The sequence below is a fragment of the Canis lupus genome, chromosome 9, assembly GCF_011100685.1.
Source record: "Canis lupus familiaris isolate Mischka breed German Shepherd chromosome 9, alternate assembly UU_Cfam_GSD_1.0, whole genome shotgun sequence".
NCBI lineage: Eukaryota > Metazoa > Chordata > Mammalia > Carnivora > Canidae > Canis > Canis lupus.
The window spans coordinates 32,872,260-32,896,836 of record NC_049230.1 but is presented as its reverse complement, the minus strand read 5'-3'; the positions used below and the strand labels follow the sequence as shown (position 1 = coordinate 32,896,836).

General features: G+C 47.3%; 1 protein-coding gene and 2 long non-coding RNA genes across 11 annotated transcripts in view; 2 read left to right on the top strand and 1 right to left on the bottom strand.

The window, feature by feature from the left end:
* Window positions 1-1,033: 1,033 nt before the first annotated feature.
* The window catches only part of LPO (lactoperoxidase), a 27,500-nt gene continuing 3,956 nt past the window's right edge, over window positions 1,034-24,577 (bottom strand). For 2 of the 5 annotated variants that reach the window (XM_038547869.1, XM_038547868.1), the window contains exons 2-13: window positions 23,561-23,638; window positions 22,360-22,447; window positions 17,756-17,916; window positions 16,482-16,599; window positions 15,694-15,823; window positions 14,811-15,017; window positions 13,069-13,393; window positions 11,284-11,444; window positions 4,123-4,375; window positions 2,992-3,165; window positions 1,871-2,108; window positions 1,474-1,681 (exon numbers count right to left, since the gene is read on the bottom strand). In XM_038547869.1, the coding sequence (XP_038403797.1) occupies window positions 1,474-1,681; window positions 1,871-2,108; window positions 2,992-3,165; window positions 4,123-4,375; window positions 11,284-11,444; window positions 13,069-13,393; window positions 14,811-15,017; window positions 15,694-15,823; window positions 16,482-16,599; window positions 17,756-17,916; window positions 22,360-22,447; window positions 23,561-23,636 (2,139 nt within the window). In that variant the 5' untranslated portion in view covers window positions 23,637-23,638. Of the gene's footprint in view, window positions 1,682-1,870; window positions 2,109-2,991; window positions 3,166-4,122; window positions 4,376-11,283; window positions 11,445-13,068; window positions 13,394-14,810; window positions 15,018-15,693; window positions 15,824-16,481; window positions 16,600-17,755; window positions 17,917-22,359; window positions 22,728-23,560; window positions 23,733-24,577 lie in introns of those variants that run through there. The other 3 variants (XM_038547870.1, XM_038547867.1, XM_038547866.1) reach the window with 3 other exon arrangements.
* LOC111097405 lies at window positions 2,349-5,985 on the top strand. Its single transcript, XR_005364590.1, has 3 exons — window positions 2,349-3,055; window positions 4,143-4,350; window positions 5,123-5,985. It is a non-coding gene; the product is annotated as an uncharacterized LOC111097405 (long non-coding RNA).
* Window positions 16,398-24,577, top strand: part of LOC111097404 — a 26,886-nt gene continuing 18,706 nt past the window's right edge. For 3 of the 5 annotated variants that reach the window (XR_005364585.1, XR_005364588.1, XR_005364586.1), the window contains exons 1-2: window positions 16,398-16,770; window positions 17,612-22,155. This is a non-coding gene — a long non-coding RNA (uncharacterized LOC111097404). The remainder of the gene's footprint in view (window positions 16,771-17,611; window positions 22,156-24,577) is intronic. The other 2 variants (XR_005364589.1, XR_005364587.1) reach the window with 2 other exon arrangements.

Sequence of the window (24,577 nt, the reverse complement as noted above, 5' to 3'; positions counted from 1 at the left end):
CCTGCAGGAGAGACAGAACAGAGGTGTGATGGGAAGGTGGGCCCTTCCCAGATGACAGGGCATCTCTCCCTGCATCCTTGCAGCCTGGCAGGTGGTTTGGAGGCCCTCAAGACAGTAGACTTCTTCTCAATCTTGGCTTCAAATAGCCAGTTCCCGAGAGCAGGGACAACAGATGGCTGGGCCCAGGAGGACAGGGCCAGAGCTGAGGGAATGGAAGGAGGCTATTTCCCAAATAATCTTGCCTGAAGCCTGACTCCTGTATCTGAGACTGCCTATTTTGCTTCCCCCGCCCCCCTCATTCTGGGAGCCTGAAAGTGTGCAGGATGTGGAGGCTAATGTGCACATAGGAGCCCCAGGGCCACATGAAGACCTCCTATAACAGGATAAATACTCCTCTCCATTTCACTGATGATGAGCAGGGAGGTGAAGGGACTCATCTGAGGCCTTGAAGAAGTAGGTGCCAGAGCCAGGGACTACAGCCCAGGTCTTTGGACTCCTGGCCTATTCCCACAGGATGGCCGACTGCCTCCCTCCCACCCTCACTCCACTGGTCAGGGTACCTGGAGGTGCTGGCTGGGCTGATCTTACCCTGAGGGTCATTTTAAAAGAACACTTGAATATGTATTGGGCAGCAGTACAAGGAATATTTTGGAGATGGCCCTTCAGAAGTCTCAGACCCCAAGGTCTGCCTTAGAAGAAGAGAATATTTCCCAGAAAGGTTTCTGGAAGGGAGATCAACTTTAGCTGTAGGGGAATCCAGGCTCAGAAGTCCTCCCTGTTTGATCCCTTATAGCACCCCACACCCTCTCCTTTGCCTCTCTATGGCCATCACTTCTTTCCCCAGGAGCTCTTTGCCTCCTCCTTTTCTTTGAGAACTCCAAAATCTCACCAAACCATGCCTTCTCAACCCACAGACCCATGTGCACAACATTTTAGTGGTAAGACATGTCTATATAAACATCTAGTGATTAGTTGGCAGTGGTCCCAAGGTCTGCCTTCTGGAAAGGAATGGTGTCATGGCCACCATTCTGAGTCAATCATTAGATGTTTATTGAGCACCTGCTGTGTATGTCATGCTGGTTGGCAAGGATACTCCAAAGCAGACTGAAGTTCCTGGCTCAGGGAGCTTACAATTTAGTTTGAAAGAAGAGGAGGAAAGATAAGAGTGCAAAGATCATGATGGCTTCAGCCAAGACTTGTTGCAGGGAGAGGATGGGTGACATCTGCAGACAGAGGGGATGGTATGGGAGCAGCAGGATTTGGGTGGAAGAGCTGGAAAGGCTGAGGCGCTGGCCTTGGGCTCAAGCGAGGTACGCATCTGGAGAGTATAAAGAAACTCGGCTGAAAAGAAGGGCCAGTGTGGGGAGTGGAGCTCTAAGGCACTGAGTCACTGAGCTTGCTCTTGCTTGAAATGACATCAAGGACCAAAGGGAGCACTACTGCACAGTGTGGGAGGTTGGGAAACCTGGGCCCCTAATCCTCCACCGAGGCCCAGGGTGAAAGGTCCAGCTTGTCAATGGCTGAGCAATCCACAAAGCCTTCGGGGTAGTTGTTGGCCTGGAATGGGTCCCGTGGGACCTTGGTGATGTGAGTGTTGTCGCAGACAAGGCGCGAGAAGGATATTTTCCGTAGAGCGTCCCGCTGCTTCTCCGTGAAGACCCCAGGGTTCTCCCACCAGAATCTGCAGAGACAGAAGCAGGGTCTGTCCACACAGCCCAGCTGGACCACCCCCAACCCTTACTGTGCCACAGGGGAAGGAAGGAGGTCACTGGGAACACTCTGAGGTCTGGACTGGTTCTCACATGAGACTTTGGGACACCCATGGAGAAGGGTCAGCTCTTCCTGGCCCTCCTCATGACGTCTCACTTGCCTGTCTCCATCACGAATCTGCTGGAACTGCTTTCCCAGGAGGCAGGCCAGGAGAGATCCCACCCGGCCCCTCTCTACCTGGGGCTCAGCAACACCCCCAACCCAGATGTCGATGTTGTCAGGGGTCCCATAGAGATCCAGTAACTTCTCAGCCAGCCTCCTGTTCTTCAGTACAGCATCCAGCTCCTTCAGGGTCTGGGGCTGTGGGAGGTCACAGAAGCCTCTCCAGGAGTTGTACCCTAGGGCAGAGAGGTGGAAGCTGCCTCATTTCGGGGGCTTCTCATCCACAACCCCCCTAGTGGACATACTGCTCCAGCTCCATCAGTCCCAGAAAGTCTGGACTCGGGGCACCTGGGTGGCTCAGTGATTGAACATCTGCCTTTGCCTCAGGGCGTGATCCCAGGGTCCTGGAATCGAGTCCTGCATGGGGCTCCCCTCCGGAAGCCTGCTTCTCCTTCTGCCTACGTCTCTCCTCTCTCCGTGTCTCTCATGAATAAATAAATAAAATCTCAAAAAAAAAAGAAAGTCTGGACTCATACCCTGGGACAGGGTAGGCAGGGCTCCATTGTTTTATACTTGTGGGACTTAAGGCTTGAGAGGGCTAGCAGGCTCTATGGTGTTTTCTATGGGTCCAGGCACTATTCTGAGCACTGTACAAATATGTAAACTGAAGAATAGAGATGTTAAGTAACTTGCCTAAGGTTACATAATTAGAAATGGCACAGCTGGGATTTGAACTCAGGCAGTATGGCTCTTAATTGTTACATTAAATTGCCTTTCGTGGGTATAAAAGGAAGGTCCAATAGTCATTGGTTTCTCTTTCTCTTCTCCTTTCTTAATGTTTATCTGGGCTTTTAAACTGGTTTTACAAGTCAGTTGTTGGCCCCCCATTCCTTTGAGGAGTTCCAAGATGGTTCTAGATATGTACTACTCTTATCCCTGCATTAGAGAGAATGGAAGAATTCCATTTCACAGACCAACAGAATGAATTTTTAAAAATTGGCATCTCTGTTTTCTGTTTTAGAATTGGTCAGATCCCCGGGGTTATCGAAGAGAGTCCCCAGGAACCCCAGAAAGTAACTAAAAGTTCCCTGAGCCAGGCAGGCCTGCAGGCCCTCTCACCAGGCATCCCGTGGTCCCGGCAACGCTGGATGTTGATGGCGGCCAGGTCAAAGCCATGAATCTTGTGAGTTGGCTGGAAAAGTTTGTTGCGCAGCTCTCTTGTCATCATTTTATTCTGACTAATCAGCTTGGAATTCTTGGCTAGCAGGCCCCTGATCAGAGGGTCAATTCCACCTGCAAGGGAGACCCAGAGACCATCCTGGGGAGGTGGGTAGGGGGAGGCCATCTTCCACTGCTGGCTCCTTCCCCCACTAGAGGATTCCTCTCAAGCTGGGAGCCAAGAGAGAAGAGCCAGGGGCAGCCTGCAGGGAGCGCTGAGGTCGAGGGCAGTCTAGACTGCTGCGGAGTGGGGACGGGAAGAAAGGGGCATTCCTGGGACCTTGGCAGGAATAGAAGTAAGCTTCAGGAGTTTTTTTGAGCTCTAGCTCAGAGAGTCGGCTCCTTCTCTTTCCATATGTTCCCCTGAAGAACTCTGAAGCATGGGAAGAGGTAGCAGAAGTCTACAGAGAATGCCTGTGACTCATCAGGCCTTAAGTAAAGCCAGTTTCAACACAGCCTGGCCCAGGAAAAAGGGGGGCCCGGCCCAACCTCTGGCACTTGATGGAGGTGGAAGGACTTAGAGGAGGCAATTGCAAAAAAAAAACCCAATTTATTTACCAAACCCATGAATTCTTTCTGCAAGGGTCAGAGAAGCCTGTGGCGGGGAACACCCAGGTACCTTGGAGGTCAGAAGAGAAGAGAAAGAATAATAACTAAAATTTATTGACCACCTCCTGTGAGTTAGAAACCATTGTAGGGTGCTTTCCACATATACACCACTAGTGTGTATGGTATCATTGTACGCCCTAGTGTGATAGGTATCATTGTTGTCCCTGTTTTACAAATGAGGAAACTAAGGCTCAGTGAGGTGAATTCACTTGCCCCTAGTGTGATAGGTATCATACGCCCTAGTGTGATAGGTATCATTGTTGTCCCTGTTTTACAAATGAGGAAACTAAGGCTCAGTGAGGTGAATTCACTTGCCCCAGGTCACACGGGAAGTTCCTGGGGTCTGATTTCTATGGCAGGCTTCCCTAGAAGCAGGCCGCAGAGTGAGACACTAGGTGACAGTGCTTCCCTAAAAGCACGTACCGTCTTTGACTATCCTCCAGGTGTTAAAGAAGAGGGTGTGCAGGGGAAGCTCTGATTCTGGACCCCATGGTTGATAGTTCTCATCCAGGCGGGACAGAGTGGAGGGGACCTCCAAGTGGCCAAAGCGGAAGGCAAAGGTGAAGACATTGGAAATTCGGGGGTCAGCAGATTTGTTATAGCCTTGGTAAGGAGGGATCCACTTCTGCATCTCATCACCGAGCACCATGGGTAGGTAGTCCCTAAAGGTGGTAATCTGAGGGCAGAAACATGTCATGAGCAAAAGGTGTAAGAAACACTTAAATCTCTGCAGAGTGAGGTTGGAGGAAGCTTCAGTCAAGAGGGATGAGTAGCCAAAAATCTAGAAGGGCAAATGGATAGCATATGTGCCCATTTCCCTTCCTGTGACCATGGCAGACATTGGCTAATTGATCATGACATTCTTTCGGCTGGTTGGTCATCATTCATCTCAACACAGGCTTTACTGATCAGTCATTTGAATTGGCACTAGATTGTCATCTCTGCTCTAGGTTTATGACTTTGAAGCTAAAGTGACAGTCCTTGTATGTCACTTTAACATAACGATGTCACATCATTCAACTTCTCCTTGAGGTCCAGGGCAAAAGAAATGACAAACTACAGGAATGATTCACAGGGTAAATTCACCTAATCTCCAATTTTGAAACAAATGGTGCACCATGGAGAGAGCAGTTTGGGAGTCTGTTTTACTCAAAGAGATGAACTAACACACATAGAAAAAATTTTGAAAAAAATAATGGCACCACGTAACGCAGTAATTATATTAATTTTTTATTCTTTCTAATCTTTGTCTATACAATACATATCTTTACACACTTCTAATCCTAGAGAATATATACTTTTGTATTCTGCTTTTTCACTTAAAGTTTCTCATGTCTCTACCTAGCTCACAATTATTATGTAGTTAAACGTGCATAATATTTGATTGCATTCATGGATCCTTCTCTTACTGTTTTACTTTTAGGTTGCTTCCAATTTGTTCAGCAGCATAGACTGTGGAGATTTCCTCTGAGTTTCCTCAGAGACAGAAACTTGCCTCTGGCCATAGTGGACTGGCCCAGCTGCAGCACCAGACCAAGCTGGTTAGTCAGATCTCATGCTCAGGAATTCAGATTTTGGATGCAGCTATTCTAGACTGTGTCTGATGGTGCTTGGTCTGAAGGGACAGGTGGGGCCATATGGGTGATCGTTCGCTACCATTTGTAGAAAAGCAGAGAAAATCTGTCTGAAGACAGAGACAGAGAAACACAGAAAGAAGGAGAGAGAAAGAGAGAGAGAGAGAGAGAGAGAGAGAGAGAGAGAGAGAGGAACAACAGAGAGTGGAGAAAGGCATGGAGAAAGAGAGACAGAACTGCCCTAATTCCAGATGGTTTCCAGTCTCTGGCTCTACCCCTTACTTAGACCCAGCTATACTGCCTGCCCTGTGGTTCCAGGAGAAACCTGTATCTATTTGACATATGTATAGGATTGAACCAACACTAAACATCTGAACTAGCCTGAATGGGCATTTTTTTCTTATAGTCCAATAAGCCCTGTTATGGATGGAAGTGTGTCCCCTTCTAAAGTCATATGTTGAAGTCCTAACCCCCATTGTGATTGTATTTGGACATAGGACCTATAAAGAGGTATTTGAGGTTGAATGAGGTCATAAGGCTGGGGCCCTCATCCAATAGGCCTGGTGTCCTTATAAGACGAGAGAGAGACACCAGGGAGCTGCACACACAAAGGAAAGACCATGTGAGGACACAGAGGAAAGGCGGCAGCCATCTGCAAACCAAGGGGAGAGGCCTCAGGAGAAACCAAAACTGCTGACACCCTGGTCTTGGACTTCTAGCCTCCAGGAGAAAATAAATTTCTGTTGTTTAAGCCACCCAGTATATGATATTTTATTGCGGCAGCCCAAGCAAACTAATATAAACCTTAATTCATATTATCTTTACTTTTCATACTTTTCATTCTTTGGATGATTTCCTACAAATATCTCCAGCAGCATGATTTCTAGGTTCAATTAAAAATAATTATTGAATTATGGAGATTTGGAGAAGAAATAGATGGAGATCTATCTCTTTGATGATTAAAACTATGTCCATGGGGCTTCTGGTTCTAGAACAAGATGGAGGAGACTCATTTTTCCCTAATCTTCTATGCTAAATATAAATACCCCCCCCCAGGAAATTATTTGATAGACAACATAAATAGACTTCCAAAGCTAGAAAGAAGGTGGATTTACTGGTGACCTCAGGGCATGAGGAATGATTGAGCTACCAAAACATTGAGCTTCTATTTGTCCCCAGACTGGGTACAGGAGAGGCTGGCAACCTGGAACCTTCAGTAGGAACAGACAAAAAGAGCCAAAGAAAGCCTATTCTTTCTCCCCAAAGGACTGGGACAGGAGGAGCCCAGCAGAGCCTCCGTGGAGAGCCCCCCAAATGACTCCACAACCCAAGCCCTTAGCCATTCCAGCCCTCGATCCACACCTCAAGCTGGCAGGTGGTCCAACATGACTACAACGGTGGTAGCAGTGAAACTCCATGTCTCTCTGTTCTTCAATCAACAGCATATAGAGACAAGTGCAATGGCCTCTGCTCCCCTAGAAGTTTGCCCAACAACAGAAGGCAGCCAGGAAAATGCCTTCCTGCCTTGTAGACAACATTAGTAGGCACTGAATGGGAACCCTAGAGGTACCAGAAAGAATGAAGCAGACCAGAATAGAATTGCAAGGACTCAGGAAACTAAACTGTCATTGGAACTAAAGCCCACAAAGGTAATTACTAAAATGTCTAGGATGTAATTGAAAATCACTCACCACCAAGAACCAGGAAAGCCACAGTTTGAATGAGAAAAGATAATTAACTAATGCCAATACCTACATGAATCAGGCACTGAGGTTATCTGATAAAGATTTTAATGCAGTTTCATAAAAATTCTTCAATAAATATGTCACCTTGAAACAAAAAACAGACCATGTCAGCAAAAAAGTAGAATTTATAAAAAAGAAATGCTGAAGTTATAGAACTGAAAAATACAAACTAAAATTAAAAACTTATTAGGAACACCCAGCAGTAGCATGGAGATAACAGGGTAGAATTGAAGATGGATCAATAAAATTTACTCAACCAAAGCAACTAGAGAAAATAAACAAAACAAACACTTCAAACAAACCAGAACCTCGGGGGTCTGTGAGACAATAACAAAAAGTCTAAAATTCCTATTAATGGAATCCCAGAAATAGAGGGGAAAGGAGTAGGGCTGAAAAAGTATTTGAAGAAATAATGCCTGGAAACATCCCCAAATTGGTGAAAGACATACACTTAGAGATTCAAGAGGATGAATGAATACCAAATATAATAAACCCAAAGAAATCTACTCCAAAATGCATTATAATTTCATTTCTCAAAACTAAACACAAGAGTCTTAAATACTGCCAAAAAGAAATGACACATTATCTATAAGTGAACACAATGTGAATAATGGGGAGCTTCTCATCTGAAACCATGGACACCAGAAGAAAGAGGCACAGCATTTTCCAAGTGCTGAAAGAAACCAGAAGGAAGAGCAAAGTAAACCCAAAGCAAGCAGAATAGGCTAAAGAAGAAAAGTCATATTAATGAAGACAGACCATTTGACAGAATTCAACATCTATTCATGATGAAAACTCTCCATACACTAGGAACAGAGCGGAATCTCCTCAACCTCATAAAGAGCATCCACACATCCACAGAAGATTTACAATGAACATTACACTTAATGGTGAAAGATTGAATGTCTTCCCTCTAAGATTAGAAAGATGAGGATGTCTGTTCTCACCACTCTTATTCAACACTATACTGGGAATTATAGCCACTGAAACAGGGCAAGAGAAAGGAATTTTTAAAACATGTAGATTACAAAAGGAGAAATACACCTGTCTTTATTTATGGATGACATGATTGTTTGTGTAGAAAACTCTAAGGAATCCACAGAAGAACTCTTAGAACTGAGTGAGTTCAGCAAGGTCAGGACACAGGATCAGCATACAAAAATCAATTACATTTTTATACACTGATGAACAAGTAGAAACTAAGTAAAAAATGTAATACCATTTATCACTCCTCCAAGGAAAATGAAATGCTCAGGTGTAAACCTAACAAAAGATGTACAAGGTCTGTATGATAAAAATTGCCAAATGCTGATGAAATACAGCAAAGAAAACCTGAACACCTAGACATACTGCATTTATAAATTGGAACACTCAACATTGTAAAGATGTCAGGTCTCCCTAAATTTTAATGCAATTCCTATCAAAATTTCAGCAAAGTTTTTTTTTTTTTGGTAGATGTAGATAAGCTTATTTTTAAAATATATAGGAAAAGGAAAAGACCTGGAATAGTCAAAACAATTTGGAAAAAGGATAAAGTGGGAAGAACCATGGCTCCCAGGATAAGTCTTACTGTGTAGCCATAGTAAATACTGGGGCTAGTATAGGAATAGACATATAGATTAATAGAACAGAATAGATAATTCAGAAATAAATTCATATAAAAATGCCTAAACACTTTATGATAAGGGAGCAAAAGCAATTCAATAGAGGAGGGATAGCCTTTTCAAAAAATGGTGCTGGAGCAGTTGGATATCCATAGGCCAAAGAAAAGGAGCCTCACCTTAAACCTTACACTTTATACAAAAATTAATCCCCAATGGATCATGGACTTAATTGGAAAACCTAAAACTATGAAGCCTCTAGGAAAAACTAGAGAAAAGATCTAGGACTAGAAAAAGAGTTCTGAGACTTGACACCGAAAGCACAACCCATGAAAGAATACCAAACACAATAAATCCAAAGAAGTCTACTCCAAGATGCATTATAATTAAATTTCTGAAAACTAAACACAGAAGTCTTAAGTACTGCCAGAGAGAACTGATGCATTATCTATAAATGAACACTAAAAAAGAAAAAAAGGTATTAATTAGACCTCATCACCATTAAAAACTCTTATCCTACAACAGATTCTGTTAAGAGGATGAGAGATTGGGGACAGATATTTACAAGTCACATATGTGACAGAGGACTTGTAACTTGTATCTAGAGTATATAAAGAACCCTAAAAACTTAACATTAAAGGATAATACATTTGAAAAACATGAAAATACTGAAAATATATGAACAGATATTTTACTGAAGAAGATATACAGATGACTAATAAGCACAGGAAAATATGTTCGACGTGATTAGCCATCAGAGAAATGCAAATTAATACCACAATGAAGGGGTGCCCGGTGGCTCAGTCGGTTAAGTGTCTGCCTTCTGTTCAGCTCATGATCTCAGGGTCCTGGGATGGAGCCCGTGTCAGGCTCCCTGCTCAGTGGGGAGCCTGCTTCTCCCTTTACCCCTCTGCCCCTACTCTTACTCACTCTCTCCCTCTCTCTCTCTCTCCTCTCTCTCAAATAAAGAAATATTTTTAAAAACCCACAATGAATGTTGTTACTACATACCTATCAGTAAGAGTAAAAGAAAAACCAATATGAGGGGATGTCAGGGTGGCTCAGCAGTTGAGTGTCTGTCTTTGGCTCAGGTCGTGATCCCAAGGTCCTGGGATCAAGTTCCACATCTGGCTCCCCACAGGGAGCCTGGTTCTACCTCTGCCTGGGTCTCTGCCTCTTTCTCTCTGTGTCTCTCATGAATATATAAACAAAATCTTTAAAACAAACAAACACAATGATGACAACAAACAATGGCCAGGTTGCAGAGACAACTGGGTCACTCATACACTGCTGGTGAGGACATAAAATGGTACAGATACTCAGGAAAATAGATTGGCAGTTCCTTTTATTTTTTTTATTTTTTTTTAAATTTTTATTTATTTATGATAGTCACACATAGAGAGAGAGAGAGAGAGAGAGGCAGAGACACAAGCAGATTCCATGCACCGGGAGCCCGATGTGGGACTCGATCCCGGGTCTCCAGGATCGTGCCCTGGGCCAAAGGCAGGCGCCAAACCACTGCACCACCCCGGGATCCCTGGCAGTTCCTTTTAAAACTAAAAATGGACTCTCGATATGACCCAGCAATTGCATTTGTGGGCACATATCCCAGAGAAAGAACAGCTTATTTTCATGTAGAAATGAATACACAAATGTCCACAGCAGCTTCATTCCTAATGGCCCCAAACTGGAAACAATTCAAATTTCCTTTAATGGGTGATGGTTAAATAAACTACAGAATACTACTCAGCAACAAAAAGGAAGGGACTTTACACCTGCAACAGCCTGGATGGACCTTGGGCAATTATGCCAAATATAAGGAGCCAATCTCAAAAAGATACATATTGCATGGTTTCATCTACCTAACATTCGTGAAATAACATAACTGTGCAGATGTAGAGTAGATCAGTGATTGCCAAGGGATAGGGACCTGGAAGGGGAAGTGTGGATGTGGCTATAAGAAGGTAGAAGGAGAGAGTCTTGTGGTGATGGTGGAGTGAAGTATCTTTATTGTGGTGGTGGTGGTTACATGAAACTACCCAAGTGATGACACACACACATACACACAGACACACACTCACCCCCATACACACATACACATACACACGCATGTGCGCGATTGCATTTCTAACTGGTGAAATGCAAATAAGACCTATGGTCTGTGTCATTGTTAATGTCCTGCTTTTGATGTTGTACCAAAGTCATGCAAAACATTAGCACTGGGGGAGGCTGGGTGCATGTACTGTTTGTTTGCTTACAACTTCCTAAGAATCTGTACTTATTTCAAAATAAAATGCTTAAAGAATATGTGCATGGTTAATTTTAGTTAGTCAATCAGGCAATCTACTATAGCAATGGACTATGCCTGTGACATGGGGCTTAGGTGTAGAGAATTTATAAAGAAGCTAATCCAACCGAAATAACTCACCTAGCTGCTATGCAACATTCCCAGGAGTGATGGAGACTGATCAATATACAAATAATTCTCCAACACTCTGAATCCAGGGATTCATTTTGGGGCAGAGAAAAGCATGAGACAGTGGAGGAGGAGAAGGGGAAGTGGAGGTATGGAGAATAGAGAAGATAGCTAGAGGTGTGATGACAGGCAGAGCCAGGGGCGGCAGCCAGGTGGGCATGGGAGGCAGTGCTCCTGGGCTTCCATACCTGCACAAAGGCCCCCAGGATCTTCCGGGCTTCCTGATAGAGCTTCTCTCCATCCCACTGAGGATTGAGTCTCTTTAGTTCTATTACCAGCCGGTTGTGCTCCCGGAGAAAGAGAGTGTGGGAAGAGGCCAGCAAGATCTGCTCCGAGGCTCGGGAATCTCCTGAAAGCCCAGAAGGCAGGAAAGTTGGTTCCCCAGGAGCAGCCTCAGAACCCAGTAAGCTGCACAAAAAAATAGATGACAGTGTCCCCGAGGGGCCCTCCCCTAAGGCCTCCTTCCAGTTTACCTAAGGTGAATCAAGTGGAAAGGGATCGGGGTTGGGATTCATAGGTTTTAATCTCAGCTCCACACACACTATATTTTCAGCTGTGTCACTTTGGACAAGTTCCTTGGCACTTCTAAGCCTCAGTCTCTGTATCTGTGAGAATGGGGATAATAAGGCTGACCACACAAGATTGCACTAAAAACTAGAGATGACATTAAAAAGTAAAATTTTGCTAATTACAATCCCAACTGCCCTCTAAAGTGGGGCAGTAAAAAGAAAGAGGGCCTTTTTGTGTGGAGCAACTTTGAAAGTTTTAGGAATGCAAGTTTGAGGACAGGATCCTGGGTAGGGTCGAATTTCTCTGTGTAATAATGGAAGAAGAATCTAGAGACGGGGAGGGGGCCAATGTGAGAGAGAGGAAAAAGGGGAAGAACAGGGTCAGTTAACTGGCAGAAGAGCAGATATTTCACAAGGAGACATCTTGTGTCTTCTAATCTTCAGGAAAAGTCTATTATATTCACAAATGCTCGGCCTTAGTGGATACTTTTGTGGAAAACAGGAAAGGGTTCATTTTTGTATCTGGATTGATATGAGATATATGTGAACACAGAATCCAAGAGATCTACCCAAGAGATCTGAGCCTATGAACTGGCTTCCTGCCATGTCTGGGCTGGGCAAGGGGTTTGTCCTGCAGAGGAGATTTTTGGAAGAGGAAAGGTCTCCAGAAGCCGAAGGCATGAGGGCAGACCAGAAGGGCAAGGATATAGGCCCCCAGAATGAACAAAATTGGGGAGCTTTGGTTGTGCACAGGTTGTACGGAGTAGGGGCTTTGTGCTGAGTTTATGAAAAGCCTTAAAAATATGCATTCCTCTTAATCCAGAACTTCCTTCTCTAGCAAGTTATCTTAATAAAATCATTAAAAATGAGTGGAAAGATTCATCAAGAAGGATGTTCATTACCGAAAAAACCACAATAAATTACAGAAAAACTAGGAATGATTTAAATGCTTCCAAGTAGGGTTGATAAAATAAATTATGATAATATATGTCATGGAATACCAGGCAGCCAGTAAACATCATATTGTAGAAGAATAATTAACGATGTGATATATTAAGTGACATCAGGTTATAGAACATAACTGATAGCATAACCCCCCCCATTACATAAAACAGTATAGAACTATAGCTATGATTTTTAAAAAATCCTGGAAAGATGGGCATTAAAAATGTTAAGAATGATTATCTGTGGGTGGTGGGGTTTTGCGGATTTTCTTATTTGTGTATCTCTGGACTTAATCCTTTTTTTTTTTTTTTATAGGAACACATGTACTTAGATTTTGTATTCATCTGGGCCCTTCTGACAGTCCTGGACCAGTGTCAGAGGCAGTGGGGGCTTGGTGTGCGTTTTTTTCCGGAAGACAAATGAGAAGAAGCAGTGGTAAAGCCTCCCTGGAAGCTGCCTAGTAGCCTCCTGAAGTTTTTCTGGTCTCTCTCTGCTCCTGTGGTCCCAGCCTAGACTCACCTGCCAGGAAGCAGGGCACTCGGGCAGTGGTGTTGATGAACTCACAGGGGCTTGGCTTCTTGACGTCAAAAGGCAGGTAAGCCAGCCCATGGTCATGGACCTCCTGATTCACAGCCATAAGGCCCAGGGGGCTGCTGAGGTTTCGAAGGCGGTTGGCCAGGCTGGGCTCAGGACCGTACACAAGGCTGGCATCCAGGAAGGAGGTCAGAGCGTTAATCTGATCTCGAGCCAGGGACTGGTAAGGTGGAGTGGGGCAGACGAACCCAGCTCGGAAGAAAGGCATGCACTTGCCTTGAGTCCTCAACTTGGGGTCATTGGGAGGGAACTGCGGAGAGATCAGGGGGTAGGTGACTGGGTGGAGGTGGCACAGTTGGAACCTGGCAACCTCCCCCTAGGGTGGGTCTGGATACAGCGGCAAAGATGCTGATGGAGCCCTCCTGGGACCCTGGGACCAGACACTGACTCCAGATGCCTCCTGCTGATGCTGTATATCCTGGACCACAATGCCCTGAAATTCATTACATCCTATTATGTAAAAGGGTTGAGGGGAATCATTCAGTCTTTCATAGCAAAAGTTCCACATTTTTGGTGAGGAGGGAGGCCTGAGATCCCTATTCAGGGAAGCAGGACGTGAGATAGGAAAGGCTTTGTTAGTAATTATTAACAGGGATCCCTGGGTGGCGCAGCGGTTTGGCGCCTGCCTTTGGCCCAGGGCGCGATCCTGGAGACCCACGTCGGGCTCCCAGTGCATGGAGCCTGCTTTTCCCTCTGCCTGTGTCTCTGCCTCTCTCTCTCTCTCTGTGACTATCATAAATAAATAAAAATTAAAAAAAAAACAGCTACCATTCACTTATTTTGGATCTAACATGTGCTGTGTGTTATCCATACCTTCTCTCTCTTTGGTCCTCAAAAATTGTGAGTTAGATAATTCAGTCCCATTCTACATGTGAGAAAATTGAGGCCTGGAAAGGTTAAGTAATTTTTCTAAGAACTTAGAAACTGGAAGGAAGATCTATGGGATTCAGATCTCGATGGACCTCAGTCCACAGCTCATGTTCTTTATACCACAGCACATAGCCCTGATTTGTTTCAGTGAATAAATCACTAATTGTAAAATCCACAAATAAGAAGAAAACAGGGCACCGTTGCATGTTCTCTCTATTCCTGCTGGAAATCCCCACAAACCTCTGTTCTCACTCGGATTCATCCATCAAATTGCAGCTCTTTCTGGGAGTAGCCTTCCCAGACTTCAGGGTGACTTCCCAGACAGCAGTGTTTTACAAATTTCACTGTGTATAATACTAATCTCCTGGGGATCTTGATATAACATAGATTTTGTTTCCCAGTGTCAGGGATGAGGCTTGAGGTTTTACATTCCTAATAAGCCCCTAGGTGATGCCAATACTGCTGGGCCAGGCACATAGAGGATCCTCCCCAGAGTTTCCCAACTTTGCCATTAGTGATTACTTGTCCATTTCCTACACAGGCTCTTTGTCTTTGAGGAAAGGAATGGTGTCTTTGCCACCTTTGAAACCCCAGTGTTTAGTGCACTGCCTGGCATGAAGTAGATAATTAATGTCCATTTATGGAATAAATGGATGGGTGAATGAATGGATGGATGAGGTTCAGGAAGCTGTCAACTCAGCATTGGAGATCTATCACGAGACCTTGGCTGCCCAGCTGGGAATGTCTGCTCCTTCGGGGAGGCATGGAGTTTGTCACTCACCACGGCAGGGGCCTACCATGATGGGGAAGCAGTTGTCTCCTTGGACACAGTACTTGTCACACTGTGCTTTGGAGTACTCGCTGCTCCCCAGCTCCGTGTCGGGGGCAAAGTCCAGGTCATGGTCCACAATTTGACCCCACTGCATGAAGAGCAAGGACCTGTTTTGGTCCAGAACACCCCTGTCATTCAGGGAGTCTATAATCTTGTTGGATACCTCACGGGCCTAAAGACGGAGAGAGAAGGGGAGGAAGGATTGGAGGAAAAAGTGCTTTGAGGAGTCATACTCGCCTGCGGTTTATTGTGTACCGAGGGTATAACAGGTACATTTAATCCTCATGACAAGTTTGTGAGGTGGGTGGCATTACCCGTATTCTGTAGGTGAGGACACCAAGTCCTTGAGAGGCCAAGCCAATTCCCAACAGTCGTGCAGCTACGAAAGGGGTAGGGATGGGCCTGAACGCGGGTCTCTGTGACTCGATGGCTTGCAAGGCCAGTGCCCTTTCCACCATGGATCCTTCTCAAGTGTCACCGTGTGCCAGGTGTCTGGCATTGGAGAGGGGCTCCGGGGAGGGGCTGCCAACTCAGATGAGGCCAACAGATAGGACCTCCGGGCAAACAGCAGCTGAAGCACCCCAGGGGCTGGGGCGGGGTAGGCGCGGGCCGGATGGGGCAGGGAGGCCATCTGCCCGGGAGACCCCAGGGTGTCTGGCCGCGACCGCCACGTGGCCGGCCTCGGGGCTCCGGGCTCCGGGCTCTGCTGCCCTCTAGTGGCACTTGGGGGAAATGTCCAAATCTCGCTCTCGCACCCCCGGGCCTCGCACCTACTTCGGCTCCGCTCCGAGAGCGCCCCCGCCCCTTCTGCTCGCGGCTCGCGCCCACCCCGGGCCGCGCGCGCTCACCAGCGGGAGGGGGAAGCCGTTCCGCGTCCTCCCCGGCGTCCACCCGAAGGGCAGGGACAGCCCGTCCTCGTACTCCGCGGGCAGCCAGCGCGCCAGCGCCCTGTTGGCGGCGCCCAGCGCGGGCTTCCTCCTGAAACCCAGCAAGACCCGCGCTCAGCCTGGGCCGGCGCCGCGGGCTACGCTTCTCGGCCGAGCGGGTCCCGGCGGGGCGGGGGGTCCGGGGGGGACCGGGGGGAGGAGCGGAGGCCTCCGCCCGCGGGAAGGGGCGCGCAGGGGGCGCCTCTCAAATGTGGGGTTTCTGAACTGCGCGCGCTGTGAAGGCGCCGGGCCGCGCTGCGGGTGGGATCGGGGCCCTGCAGGGGATGCGGCAGTTGGCGCGCCGGGGGCCGCTCGGTTACCGGCTGCCTGTGGTTCGGCTGTGGTCCTGGATCCGGGGATCCAGTCCCGCATCGGGCTCCCTGCTCAGTGGGGCGTGTGCTCCTCTCCCTCTCCTCCTCCCCCACTCATGCTCAAGTGCTCTGTCCCTCTCTCAAATAAATAAATAAAATCTTGGAGGAGGAGGAGGAGGAGGAGGAGGAGGAGGAGGAGGAGGAAGTTCCGGGAGGGTTCCAACAGAACGGTTTCGGTGGGCCCCAAGCCCGGGAGGGTAAGGCAGTGGCAGTTCTGCCGGGAAGCCCCGGGAAGCACCCCCCCCGCCCCCAGCCCCCACCCCCACCCCCACCTCGGTTGGGTTGGACAGGGCTGGGTGAGCGGGTGGCTGCCCGCCGCACCTACTCATGCCCACTCACCTGTTATTACAATCTCCTGTGATGGTTCGGTAAGGACTGTCCTTGTCACATTGCACCACAGCAACAGGGGCACCACAGCCCACCTCCCAAGACAGTGCAGTCAAGTCCAGGTTGGGGTCTGAAACAGAAGGGACGCCAAAGGGGTTGAGTTCTTTCTCCATTCTGGGGCACTGGCGGGAGGCAGGAAACGGAAACCAGAGGTGAACTTAAATTTCTTGGAATACATGTCTCTGTTCTAGTTTAGCCAATTCTCAGGTGACGTCTTGTTCGATCCTGACGACTCATTAAGGTAAGAATTTTAATCCCCGTTTTACAGATGAGAAACTGAGACCACAGTGCTGGAGAGACTTGCCCAGGGCCATACAGATAGTAATTGTGAAAGTCCTCAGAATTGTAAATGATTCTTTGTTTATCAGGTCATTCAATTCATGAGATCTTTCTTTTAGAATGAAAATACCCCCTGAAAGGTTAAGCACCTGTTAGTATGAATTAGTTTGATAAGACAGATTTTCTTCTAAAGCTTCACTGGCATCTAAACTATCAAGCAAACAGGAATCTAAGGAAGATGTTGGGAAGGAACAGAGAATTTGCCCACGCAGGAATTTGCCCAAATCCTAGGGAGTTATCTTTCCCGACTTGATGTTTTCTCAGGGAGAACCTGCAGCCTCTTCCTCTGGTCTAGACCAAACCCCTTCCTTTCTGACCCTCCAGGAGCTGTGACATTTGGTAGGGGTGGGAGTGGAGGGGTTGGAGGAGGTCATGATCAATCCATTAGTTCATTGTTTCAGCTCCACATTACCCCAAACAAGATGGAAATCTCATCTCCTGTGACCTAATCCCAGTAAATCCCCCTGATACAGGTGGCTTAAATGTCTCCTTTATAGGCGGTAGTGGTGGCACTGTGGTTTGGGACAGGGAGCCCGTGTTTATTGACTTTAGTACTTCCTCTGGACAGAGGCCTTACAGATGGCATTATACAAAGAGCATGAATATCTCCTCATTTGGATTTGGCAATGTGACCATGCTGGGCCTGCGTTCATTTCTCTGCAAAAAAAAAAAAAAAAAAAAAAAAAAAAAAAAAAAAGTCCCATGCTGGCACAGCTGTCCTCTCTGCCCTCCTTGCTCTACAGGTCTGCGATTCTGAGAAGGGAGAGCTGAGAGTGCCCATCCCAGGAGGTGCTCCTAATAGGGAATGCAGTTTTTGGAGGCCTCCATTCTCTCCTGCAGGGAGATGGCCCTTTCCTGCTGTCAGAGGGTCAGTGGGTTTTCTGTACCTGTGGCATTGGTCAAGGCCACAATCTGCCTTAGCCTCTTTAAGGACTCCTCCCACACCTGCCCGTTGCGGATGGCTGTACGTGCCCGGCCTTTGGCATGTTTGAGGTACTCCGAGAGCTGTCGAGTGGTGGGCCCTTTGGAGCTCATGGCAGTCTTCAGCCTGCAGTGGAGAGCAATGGGAGAGTCAGGACCAAGCCCTCCAGCTCCAACCCTGTGGAAGAGGTGTGAAGTGACAGGTGTCTGGGGAGGAGCCGCAGGTGTGTGTGTGGGGGGGGGGGCGGGGGGCAGCACGCAGGAGACAAGCACGCCCTGTGCTCTTTTCTCACTCTTCCCCCTAATGCCTCTGGAAAATCTCTTCTGGGAGGAGGAAACATCTTTATGTGTCTGGTTCTCAGAAAGGGCAGGCAGATGAAGGTGAGCACTTCCTGAATTAGAATCAGAGGCTTGGGGCTCCTGGATGGCTCAGCAGTTGAGCGTCTGCCTTTGGCTCAGGACGTGATCCAGGGGTCCTGGGATTAAGTTCTGCATCACACTCCCCACAGGGAGCCTGCTTTTCCCCCTGCCTATGTCTCTGCCTCTTTTGGTTTGTCTCTCATGAATAAATAAATAAAGTCTTAAAAAAAATTGGAGGCTTGTAGCTGTGCTGGCCAGGTCAGAGTCAACTGGGGAAACTTAAAAACACCCAAGCCCTGGATATACTGATACAGACTAAGGAACTTCTAGAAATAACAGGCATAGTGGGCCTGTAGTTCTTCCATTGGAAACATCCTTAATTTCATCTGGCCCTAGAATTAGCGTGAAGTTTGCTTAGATGTGGGCTGTAGCATCATGCCTCTTGCTGGCCATTTTTGGGGCAAGATGTTCAGCCTTTTTACTCTTAATTTCCAATGTGTAAAATGAGAAGCCCAAATCCCTGCTCCTAAGAAGTTTGTGACAACACAGAGTGCTTATTGCAAGTTGGTATCAGAAAAGTCCCCCCATGAGAATCCCCCACCCCATCCCTGTGCCTCAGTCTCCTTGGGTGGAAGAAGAAGGGTTCTGTGAGATTATGTCTATGGCTCTAGACTCTGAAATGTTGGAAGTGGCTCAAATTCTCACAAAATACAGCTCTATTTTGAGGGTACCATTCACTGGCTGCAATACCTGGCCTGTCACTATGGATCAGGTTCTTAGCTGTTCCAAGAGTGAGATGCATGATGTCTCAGCTAAGGGACTTCCTGGGCAAACGGGACAGGCATAAGGACGACTGTGATGATTGTGCTCCAATCAGCAGGCCTACCCCCAATCAGCCTCCCCCAACCACAATAAAAAAGAACCCAAGAAAAGAAACCAGACTGTCTTTTGGCTGCTGTTGCAAGAGACAGTATGGCCCAGTGGCCCAGAGCACTGTGCTGTCCAATATGATGACCGCTAACCAAGCATGGCTATTTAAATGGAACTTCATTAAAATGAAATTAAATTTAGTTCCTTATTGGAACGAGCCACATTTTAAGTGCTCAGTAACCATAGTTAGTGGTTCCTGTATCGGATGGCACAGATATAGAAAATTTCAGCATCACACAAAGTTCTATCAGCTAGCAGTGGCCTAGAGTTTGAGCTTAGTAAGCAAGACCGTACCCTGGCTGTTTTGACTCCTGCCACTTACTAGTTGTGTGCCTCTGCGCAAGTTACTCAACTTCTCTGTACCCAGTTTCCCTATCCATAAAATGAGGATAAGGACAGTAACCTTAGGTTGAACCAGGCTATTTGATCATTTCCCCTCAACAACAAGCTATTTCATGTAGTTGGAGTCAGCACTTCATAGGATTTGGGGGAGGAAGAAATGTAAAGCAGCTAGAGCTGCATCTGGCATAGAATAAGCACTCAGGGTGTGTTAGCATCAGCACCACCATCCTCATGAGCCAGCACCCAAAGGGTTCCCCACCCCATAAACAAGGTGAGTTGTTGGGCCTTGTAGGGCTCCATCTGGAAGGTCCCATGCAAGGTTTCTCATGCTGCCTTCTGTCCTTCTCTGCCCTGAGCTCTGTGTGGCTCTCCTCCCGGAATGCTGATTCCCTGGAGACTTACCTCCTACTTTGCTCAGGGCTCGGCTCCATGGGGGCAGTCAGGGTTTGGGAAGAGGTCTTTATCCATCTCCCTACCTACACCCTCACCCTAGCCACCATCACCTCTCATTTAGACAGCTGCCACAGCCTCCTGACTGGGCCCTTGCCCTTATTCCCATTCCTTTCCCCATCTCCTGACCATGCCCCACACAGCTGCTGCGGTGAACTTTTTAGGAGAGGCAAACCATGCCACTCTGATTAAAACACTTCATCGACTCACCCTGGGACCTGGATGAATCCATCAGTTTACTGCACACATGCTCCTATGTGCCTTCACTGACTCTGTCTAGTTCCAAAACATTTTCATCACCCCCAAAGGAGACCGCATACCCATTAAGTAGTCATTTCCAATTTCTCCCCTGCCTCCCACCTCCCCACACCCATCAACCACTAATCTGCTTTCTGACTCTATGGCCCTCAGGATCCACCTCTCTCTTTCACCTCTATGTGCTGCCCCTCACCTACCACTTCCACCAGCATTGGCCTTCTTTCTGTTTCCCGAGCCCCCTAAGCTCTTTCCTGCCTTTGCACCTTTGCCTTTGCCCCTCCCAGACCCTGGGATGCTATCCCCCTGGCTCTCCACATGGCTAGCTGCTTCTCATCCTCCACCAGGCTTCCTTGATCCCTGACCTAGAGTTAACTGTTTGCTCTGTTTATTCTCTTCACTATCCTGTTCACAAATCATGACTCTTTGGATTGTTTGTGTCATGTAATGAGATGTTAATGTGTGATTCTTTATGTCTTTGTGAGGCCCCTAAGTCCAAGAACTAACCAGTGGGGATGAATTCCAAAGTGGGGCTGGTCATCCTGTACACAACCTGCAAAGGAGGTGATGAACACTAATTTTGTGGCTTTTACTGTATCCCCACCTTGAGGCTAGAAAAGGATTGAAGTTAAGGAGGGAAAGAGATTTTTCATTTGGAGATGGTTCCTGAAATGCCAGGCACTTCACTACTGCCACCATGGGGCTTCTTCTGTGCTTTAATTCTGTGACAAGGATCTCAAAAGGAGGGCTTGATTGTGTGTCCTAGAGTCCTGGCCAGTGGTTGATATCTGCCCAAAGAGCCTAAAGAAGTGCTGTCTGGCACTATGCACCTGATAGAATTTGCCAGACAGGGCAGCCCTGGGCAAAATCCACATATCCTCTGGCAGCAGGGCCAAGCTTTTAGTCTTCTGAAGCCTGCTTAAAAGAGACCTGGCTCAAGAGGGTATAGGGAGGTGAGAGAGTAAGCCAGATACTTCTAGGCTAAGGGTTGGCAGTGTAAGCTACTGGCCAGAGACTTCTCTGGGTCAGGGAGCTGGCAGCAGAATCTCTGAGAGAGCTGACAAGTGCCCAAGGTGGGGAAGAGCTTCTGATTCCCACAAAGCACTAAGTTATGAGGTGACTTAGACCTTGCTCTCTGGTATCTCTCCTCCCTTCCCCAGCCTAACCCCTAAAGAATCAGAAGCCTGTGCTGAGGGAAAGGGAGCAGCCCAGGAAAGAAGGATGAGCCGACTGTGCTCCCTTTTCTCACTGAAGCCTAACATAGCTTTGAGCTGAGGGAGGCAAGAAACTCTGGGCTTTGCCTTCTTATGCTGACATTTGAATTCCTGAAAGGACACTGTTCTTGGGACTAGAAGTGACCAGAGCACATATTGTCATCTAAAAGTCAGGATAAACAGTTTTGGGACTGCTTAAGAGTTCATTCAAAGGCCAAGGAGGAAGGAAGCCTCCATTCTAGTGCAAAGGGACAGCAAGAGGAAGGAATAAGGCTGCCTTCTGCTCAACACAATGGTTATTCTTGTTTGTCTGGCTTTAGCTGGATGGGCTTCCTGAGGGCAGGGATGCAGTCTGCATTGCTTATTTTGGAGATCCCAACCCCTATATGTGATTGGACGGTGGCTCACTCTGCTGGTGACCCCTGTGGGGGTCACCAAGCACCCTTGGATCTTTTTATGGGGTTGGGGTGCTGTGTCCCTAGCTGCCCTGGATGCAGCTGCTGAGGACTCACACCTGAACCCTACTTGTGTGATTACTAGCCAATCCTTGCTTAACTTCCTCCTTCGACCTCTGCAACTCGCCCCCTCACTTCATTTACAGCTTTCCTGAGAGCACTTCTTAATAAGTCACCTGCACATGAATCTACGTCTCAGTTTCTACTTCTAGGGAATTGGACCTAAGTCAGTCCATATGAGTTGAATGAATGGAGAAATTCTACCTACAAGCTTTTTGAGACTGAAACGCATGACCCCGGGAAACATTCGGCCACATGGAAGAAAGTGCTTATAGGATTAGATCAGACATCTTCTTCGAGGTGATTTACAGGCTACGGATTTTAGGACTTGTGGGATATTACTCTGAGGTGGGGTGGTGGTAGCACAGCTTGTATAACTGCTTTGCTCACTGGCTTGTCAAGGCTGGCCTAGATGTGCTTGTCATTAGCAGGAAGCCTAGGAAGGGAGGTATGCTCTGTGTGTGTGTGTGTGTGTGTGTGTGTGTGTGTGTGTGTGTCACATACCTGGTCCGGGATTCCAGGAAGGCCTTGTTGACTTCGACCTTGACCTGACTCACAGCATCAGAGATGGCAGCAATCTTGGTGGTCTGTGCTTGGAGGGGGAGGGACAAGGAGCAGAGTATCTGACACCCTTCCTTCGAGGTACTCTCTGCTTCTGTCTCCCTCTTTCTCAGCCATTCCCTCCACCTCTCAAATCTAAGCAGGCAGAAGATTGAGATTAGGACACATTCACAAAAATCTTCAAGGAGAAAAAGCACAGAATGGGAAGAATGCTCTCCGATCCTCCTTAAGATGTCAACATTGCTCCTCAGGAGTCCACTAGAATACCCAGGGATAGGATTAAGCTGTGTGACCATTCAGGTTGATTCGGGCTACTGGGCTGCAGGGATCTTTCTGGTTCTTGATGAGGTAGTTGCTTAAGCGAGTCCATCAAAGGGCTTAGCTGATCAGGGCCCTGAAGTAGAGAAGGGGATGGTATAGGGTGGAGGCAGGATTTCTTGCTTTCACTTGCATTGGAGTCTGGAGCATGGGGGAGAGGCAGGATGCATTCTCTGAACAAAGGAAGTCTACTGGGTTAAATGGTGTCCCATCAAAATACATGTCCAGCCAGGACCTCAGAATGTGACCCTATTTGGAAATAGGGTCTTTGCAGATGTAATTAATTCATAGGAGGTCATAAAGGCACAGGATCAGCGTGAGCAAGAGGAGAGGACACACAGGATACACACAGAGAAGTGTGTAAAGACAGGCAGAGATTGGACTGATGCAGCCATAAGCCAAGGAGTGTCAAGAATTGCTGGGGCCACCAGAAGCTAAGAAGAGGCAAGGAAGGATTCTCCTCTAGAGCCTTCAGAAGAACAGGACCCTGCTGACACTTTGATTTTGAACTTCTAACCTCCCAAACAGTGGGAAAATAAATTTTTGTTGTCTTTCTTTTTGTTTTGTTTTTTAAGATTTGTTTATTCCAAAGAGGGTAGGGGGAGGGCCAGAGAGAGAGGGAGGAAAAAATCCTGAAGCAAAATTCCCACTGAGCATTGAGATCAACGCGGACTCTATCCCAGGACCTTAAGATCATGACCTGAGCCGAAATTGAGAGTCGGCCACTTAACCAACTGAGCCACCCTGGTGCCCCTAAATTTCTGTTGTCTTAAGCCACCCAGTTTGTTATAGTAGTCCCAGGAAACCTATACAGGGGGACACTTACCATTTGTGACCAGTGCTGCAGCCTGGAGCCAGGTCAGGGAAGCTAAAAGAGCTGGGAGATGGAGAAGGACCCGCATTGCTGAAATGAGACCCAGGATCATGTGTAAGCCTTGTAGAGCTCCAATGGGAGCTCTACAGAAAGGGATAGTAAAGCAGAGAAGGCCCAGGGAACAGCAGATGTCCTCATATTGGAGCAGAGAAGGGGAAACTACAATAACCAAGTCAGCATCTACCATCTGTGCAGACCCATGCTAGCTACTGGCAGATGTGTAAAGAGGCAGTGCTGGAAGGGAAAGAACTCAGGCTTCGGGGTCAAGAGGTCCTGAGGTGTAGTTCTGCATTTGCTATAATAATTAGCTCTGTGGCATCAGGCAGGTTACTTAACATCTCTTGTCCCCTGGCCTGTCAAGTGAGGGGGTCAGACCAAGTGATTCAGGATGTCTGATTCTGCCCTGACAGCCTGTGACCTGAAATCCTGCACCCATCTTGTCCCAGGTGTGAGAAATGCTGTTACCAGACCTGGAGCATGTCTTTGGAGTTCTCCTTCCTCCTTCCCCTGAGGATGTGTTGCATCAGACACTCATCTCCTCCCTTCAGAAACCAGCAGGAGCTTCCCACTTCCTCAAAGAGCCAATATGGGAGCACAGGAATGAAAGTTACAACAAAGCTCAGGGTTCCCCCGAGCCCACAGCTGTGTCCCAGTCTGCCAGGAGAGATTCCAGCACTTAGATTAACCACTTCATTGTGTGTTTTAACCCTGGGCCTAAATCATCAGACTAAAATTCGTGCAGCTTTTTTTGCTGATAAGAGGCTTTGGGGCTTAGAGTGTTCATGAGGTTTGGTGGAATAGAACCAAAATATCTTTTGAGGAGCTTCTACCTCCAACCCAGGGGAGCACCCATGGCATGCAGATGGAATGATCCTGTCTGTGCTTAGTCTGTGCTCTTGACAGACATAGGCTCTTGACACTTGTGAATCTCTTAGATTTCACAAGTGAGTACAGATTCTCCCTTCCGTA